At 54.5% G+C, this 5,964-nt stretch overlaps 3 protein-coding genes across 4 annotated transcripts; 2 read left to right on the top strand and 1 right to left on the bottom strand.

Annotated features, from left to right (window-relative positions):
• PPTG_08027 lies at window positions 1-3,687 on the top strand. 2 transcript variants are annotated; one of them, XM_008902928.1, is made up of 2 exons: window positions 1-97; window positions 169-3,687. In XM_008902928.1, exon 2 carries the CDS (start codon window positions 171-173, stop codon window positions 1,488-1,490), a length of 1,320 nt encoding a protein of 439 aa, XP_008901176.1. In that variant the 5' UTR covers window positions 1-97; window positions 169-170; the 3' UTR covers window positions 1,491-3,687. The 2 variants fall into 2 exon arrangements, with proteins under 2 accessions (XP_008901176.1, XP_008901175.1); XM_008902927.1 differs by having other exon boundaries at window positions 1-3,687.
• On the bottom strand, window positions 1,221-3,819 carry PPTG_08026 (hypothetical protein). The gene is made up of 2 exons (XM_008902926.1): window positions 3,548-3,819; window positions 1,221-3,413 (listed from the first exon to the last, which is right to left on the bottom strand). Exons 1-2 carry the CDS (start codon window positions 3,562-3,564, stop codon window positions 1,622-1,624), a joined length of 1,809 nt encoding a protein of 602 aa, XP_008901174.1. The 5' UTR covers window positions 3,565-3,819; the 3' UTR covers window positions 1,221-1,621.
• Window positions 3,820-4,814: 995 nt separating this feature from the next.
• PPTG_08025 (hypothetical protein) lies at window positions 4,815-5,891 on the top strand (the record flags this gene model as incomplete). The annotated part of the gene is made up of 1 exon (XM_008902925.1): window positions 4,815-5,891. The coding sequence occupies one exon, from the start codon at window positions 4,815-4,817 to the stop codon at window positions 5,889-5,891; it is 1,077 nt and encodes a 358-aa protein (XP_008901173.1).
• Window positions 5,892-5,964: the final 73 nt, after the last annotated feature.

Raw genomic sequence — 5,964 nt, 5'->3', positions numbered from 1 at the left:
GGACTTAACAGCCACCACCTGCTCCCCCGCTTATGGCATCCGAAGAATGCGAGTATTTTTCGCCATCATGTGACTCCACCTCGTTCTGGACCTACCTGTGCGTGTGCGTGCTGCTTGTATGTGCAGCAGGCTTGATGGCTGGTCTCACCATGGGCCTCGTATCGCTAGACATGCTCAACGTTCGTATCCTCGAGATGGAGGGCACTGAAGTTGAGAAACAATACGCTCGCAATGTGCGCCCCGTGCTGGAGCGCCATCACTTGCTGCTAGTCACGTTACTTATCGTGAACGCCAGTGCCAACGAAGCACTCCCCATTTTCTTGGACAAACTGGTGCCCGAGGGTGTGTCCATTATTCTTTCTGTCACATGCGTGCTCATGTTTGGCGAGATCATCCCATCTGCCATCTTCACAGGCCCCAACCAGCTCCGTATCGCCGCTGCCTTGACCCCCGGTGTCAAGGTACTTATGGCCGTCGTGTTCCCGATTGCCTACCCCATCAGCAAATTACTAGACTGGTGGATTGGAGCCGATCACGACGCAGCTCAATACAAACGTAACGAGCTAAAAGCTCTCGTGACACTTCAGCGTGATAGCGAAGCTGTGCGACAGAGTTTCTTGGAGTCTCAATTGAGCTCACATATTAGCAGTACTAGTAACAGCGTCCTGATGTCTCCCAATACATTGCGAAAGCAACCGCTACTCAAGCCAGAACCGGAACTGGAAGTCGAAGTGGAGTTGGAAATTGAGTCTCCGAATCAACGTAAGCGCCGGCGTCAGCAAGCTTTGGCAAGTGGCACGCGACTTAACGTCGATGAAGTCACCATTATCCACGGCGCACTGGATCTCTCCTGTAAAACAGTGACGGAAGTTATGATTCCTATGAGCGAGATATTCATGCTGGAGATTGATACCAAGCTGAATCACAATACCATGGCGGATATCCTGGCTTCAGGCCACAGTCGTATCCCAGTGTACGAAACCCGTAGATCGAATATTGTCGGCTTACTTTTCGTCAAGAAGCTCATCGTGCTGGACCCCGATGATGCCCGTCTGATTCGAGATCTCGTGCTCCGAAAGCCCATTCTTGTGCCACCTAGTGGATCATGTTACTCGATGCTGAATGAGTTCCAAAAAGGCCGCTCGCATATTGCTCTGGTCACCAAGGAAACAGAGCTTGTGGCAACTTGTTGGAGGAACAACATGCCTATTCCACCTCACGTTGCGTTCGAGGGTATCGTGACTATTGAAGATGTGATCGAAGAGCTCATCCAGGAAGAAATCGAGGACGAGAGCGACAAGTACGTGCATGATATCGTCGACGTCTGGAATACAAAGTCGCAGCAATCACGTCTGCAAGCCGTGGCTTCTAAGACCTTCATCACTAAGAAGCTCAAAATGCTCGCAGACCGTGCGCGTCAACGCGTCAGAAACCGAAATCAAGATGCTCAGACTTCCATCCAAGTCACGATTGTATCTGGAAGTGAATGAACTACCGATACGGTGCCACAGCTCTGCTGAATCTGAGGCTCATTGGATTAAGTAAATGTACGTGTACTGAATGGCACCACTCATATCTCCTCTCTTTGTGTCTGCAATTTCGTACTCACTATCAACCAAAATTACAGCGGAACAAAGTTGGTATCCAGTGGCTGCCGAAGACGCTCCAGTGGGACTGAAATGGGCGGTAAATCGTCCGAAAACGAGTGACGACTCGTCTTAGGTGGGAACAGATCGTCCGAAAGCGACATATCGATCACCTCCTGCTTCGTAAGTGAGTCACGACCGCACTTTGGCCAGACATCGACCGTAATTGTGTCGTCCTCCAAATAGTCCACCAGCACTACTGGCACGCACTGTAACTCGAGCTGAAGTCCCACATTATAGCGGTGGTGGCCGTCTAGGATAGCTCCTGTGGCTCTGTCCACAAGTAGCGGCTCCAGATACGCATTCCAGCGCACAGTAGCGCGGCGGAGACCATCAACGCGATCCCAGCTCACAACGTGCTCGTGTGCCTTCAGCCAGCTCAGCATTGCCAAATGCACCCCCAATTTCTTCGGTTGTCGCTGAGGACGAGCATCAAAGTGATACTTGTAGAAGTACGACGTCGGGTCTGCAATACGCGTCAAGAAGAACTTCTGACGACGTTCCTTATCATCGGACAGCAGGTCTTCCAGCGTCGCAGCCTTCTGTCGACAGAAACTCGACGTCGGGTCATTCTCTCGGATAGCGTTAAAGAAATCTTTCGGGTCGTAGGATGGTCGTCTGATGAGATCCATCCGTGTTGACTCGCGAATACGATCAACGGAGCGCAGACGGCCCCGGAACAGGCTTTTAGTCACTGATGCAGCCAAGTTCTGAGCACCACAGATCAAGAAAATAGACACTTGCTGTAGACTGGGTTTGCGTTCCAGAGAGCGTAACGTTTCCGTCTGCATCTCCTCGCTCGATACTGTTGTCTGCTTCGTTATTTCCTCAATAGGAAGAGGCGGTTGACGCAGGACTGACAACGGAATGGAAATGGGCGGCAAGCTCTCAGTTAATCTGTGGCGACTTGTCTTGGGAGGGAACACATCCGGCGATAGAGACATCGCAATAACCTCTTCCTTGGTTAAATGCGATCGTCCACAACCTGGCCAGACGTCCACGTGGATCGTTTTGTCCCCCAAGTAGTCCACCAGCACCGCTGGAACCTGTTTGAGACGCAACTGTAGAGCCACATTGTAGCGATGGTGGCCATCTAAGATCGCACCGGTCTTGATATCGACCAGCAAAGGTTCCGTGTATGCGTCCCACGATAGTGTTGCCTTCCTGAGACCATTGACTCGTTCCCAGCTCACGATCTGTTCGTGAGGCTTCAGCCACTTGACATCCACGAGTTGTACCTCTGCCTTCTGAGGAGCCAAGTGATGGTAGTCGTCGTAGTGGAAGCGGTAGAAGTATGACGTCGGGTCGGTCACGCGAGATACAAAGAACTCTTGTACAGCAGAGTGATCCTTATGAGAACTGGACGAGTCCAGTAGTACCGAGTCGTCCTGCGTCTTTGGCAGCCAAAGATGCTTCCTCGTCTTCCTGGAGTTTCGGATTTCGTGATCCAGACTCGACTGCGCGTCGCTGCAAACTTCCTCGGCGTCGGCCAGTCGGGAAGGTGCCACGTTGCGCAGCACGTCATCAGCCACGTGTTTGCCCTTGAGATAAAGACGCATGGACACTTGGCGCAGTACATCGCGTTTGCGGCGGCGCACGGGGGACGCAGCTACGAGCTTGTCCGGGTGATCCACGACGATGCGTTCCGGCGTGTCAAGTACAGGGACGTCCTTGGCCGTCACGCCTAGCAGCATTTCCTCCGCTGCGTCTTCAGGCTGCTCCGTAGTCTCCTCTGTTCGCTTCATCACCACCGGGGTCGCTTCCTGTCTAAGAGTTCACGTATTCAATCAACACGAAAAAATGTCAGCTTTAATCCGTTTTATCGTCGTAATTCCTCTTCCAGAGAGCGTAAAACGTCGGGGAAACCACCGTCCGTGGCGGGAGTGAGAGCTAAAGCGTACCCGAAGTGAGGGGGCATCGCCTTAAACGCGCTTTAATGCAGAGCACCACAGGAAGGAAGCGACCTTTGCTCCCCACGAGGCAAATCTGGTTGTGACCAGGCGAGCTCTGCCGGGGTTCTGTAACAGCCGGGAAAAATAGGAAAAGGTCTGATAAATTGAATGTCTGACTTGGATTCAGTATGGTAAATTTATCCGATACCGTATTTCTAACAGAAGGTGATGGAACCAAAACATTCACTTGAATAAACTAAATGTAACGGAGTGACGGTGGCGGTGTCAAAAGTTGACGGCATAAGCGGCGAAGTTCCAAAGACCGCCACCAGCGGTCGTGGTTGAAGATCGGCAGAGGGCCGAAGGATGCGGAGTAATGACGTGCAGCCGAGGGCGGGTACGACATTGCCCAGAGGTTCGAAGTTCGTTAGTGAGTGGGACGATCGGCCCGGACAGGGCTTGGAGGGATCGGCACGGCAGGTGCCAGGAACTAGTTGTAGGTTCTGGAGTGGAGGTCAGTGGCGGTAGCCGTCGGGGGGCGAGCTGCTGATCGCTCACTTTGAAATCAGCGGGCTGGCGAACAGGCCAGAGCGTGAGAGTATTACGGAGTCGGCTCGTGCGTGTGGAGCTGACTGCGAGCGTGGTGACGAGTTCGTGGAAGGGCAAGGCGTGGTGCTGTGTATCGGTGAGCACAAGCCCTGAGACGAGCGCGTGGTGAGCGAGTCGGTGGTGGACGCACTACCGAAGGACTACAGTTGATCGGACGAGTAGTACGGTGGACTGGGCTTTAAGGCGGCGTGCGGTGTCTGGCGGTAGTGACTCTGGAAGGAGAATCTCAGGTCATTGCTGAGAGAAGGCCTCGTGCGTGGGATCTTAGGGGCGGTTCGTAGTGCGAATCAGAAGGACAGTAGTGGTCGTTGACGGGAAGTCTCCGGAAAGGAAGAACGGAGCATACAAGACGAGTGGGAACGAGTCAAAAGGCGCTAAGTTAGTGCTTTATTGAGTATTAATAAAATAGGACGAAAGTCCGGCTGCTTTGCGGTGGCCTGCGATTGTGTTAGTTTGACGGACGACAAGAGCGAACTGGGGCAAGACAACGCAGCGGGTATTGTGGCTTACGACCCGCCGGCAAGCAGGCGTTACGTAGACTTGTCACATGGTGGTCATACAGGGGCCTCAATCGGTCCAAGAGTCGAACGAGTCGAGACGTGCAAGTTTGCGGTCGCACTCAAGGTCACCAGCAATAGGAGAATCGAGGAAAGAGAAAGACGCGACCATGGTTACTACGAGGCTGTCTGCAGCCAAGAAGACGAATGCCATAGTGGAGCATGGACCAAAGAGATGCGGGGCAAGAAAGTCCAGCGAATCGGCTGTCAGGAGGAACGCCGACGAACTGGAAGAGTCCAAGGAAGCTACAGAGCTCGGCGACCACGCTCTCGCAGCAGTGAGCCAGCGGAGTGATCGTTTACGATCGACATCGAGTAGTATAGAGACGGAGACGCTTAGGGCCGTGAAGGTGACAAGGGATTCGCCAAGCGACGAGGAGGCGAAGGGTGGTGACGACGTGATGAGCGTGGCAGCCATTGCCAGTGCTCTTCAGCAGTTGACTACCGTGGTTAGTGGCCTCCAGCGTGGCAGTGCGGCCGTGCGCAAGACGTACGAGGTGGACGCAGACGACGAAGGGGAGTCGCGATCTGTGGCGAGTGTGGCCTCGGTGGCGAAGACACTGAAGCAGCTCGTCTCGGCGGTCGCAGACCTGACGGCGTCAAGCAGCAGAGGGGGTGACAGAGAGCGCGAGAAGAGAGACGAGCTGGCAGGAACGCGGGCGAGTTTGCAGCGATTGGGGCAGTTGGTAGAGACGCTCCAGCCGGTCAACGATGAACCAGGACGTGAAGAGAGGCGGGGGCGTGTGAACACTGGCCGACAATGGGCACGGCCAGGCAGCGCTCACAGCACAGCATCGCGAGGTGGAGAGGTTCGACGTGAGGGGCATCATCGAAGTAGCCGGAGTCGTCATGGTGGACGGCGTGGTGATCAGCGAGACGACCAGCGTGGACAACGAGATGGTGAACGTCGGTCAACGCAGCGGAGTGTGAGGCAGGCGAGTTCGCCGTCATCGGGGGAAACAGTTCAAGCGACTCTTCCAGCGGTGATGAACGCGGTAGAGCTGGCGGCCATTTCGACGCGGGCAGTAGTGACGGGGCCAGCAGTGAGTCGGATAGTTCGGACGGTGATTTCAACGGGTGGAGTCGTGGACACGGACGCCGAAGGCGAGATGACCAACGCGGGCGGCAAGGACACGATGAGCAACGAGAACGTCGGTGAGAGAGGCGACCACACAGTAAGAACGTGAAGGACCTGGAACTTTCTACCTTCACGCCGTCACCAAAAGTGAGCGTGAGCACGTGGATCGACCTCGTGGACTT

The sequence above is a fragment of the Phytophthora parasitica genome, assembly GCF_000247585.1.
Source record: "Phytophthora parasitica INRA-310 unplaced genomic scaffold supercont2.15, whole genome shotgun sequence".
Taxonomy (NCBI): Eukaryota; Oomycota; class Peronosporomycetes; order Peronosporales; family Peronosporaceae; genus Phytophthora; species Phytophthora nicotianae.
This window is presented reverse-complemented; position numbering and strand designations above follow the sequence as displayed.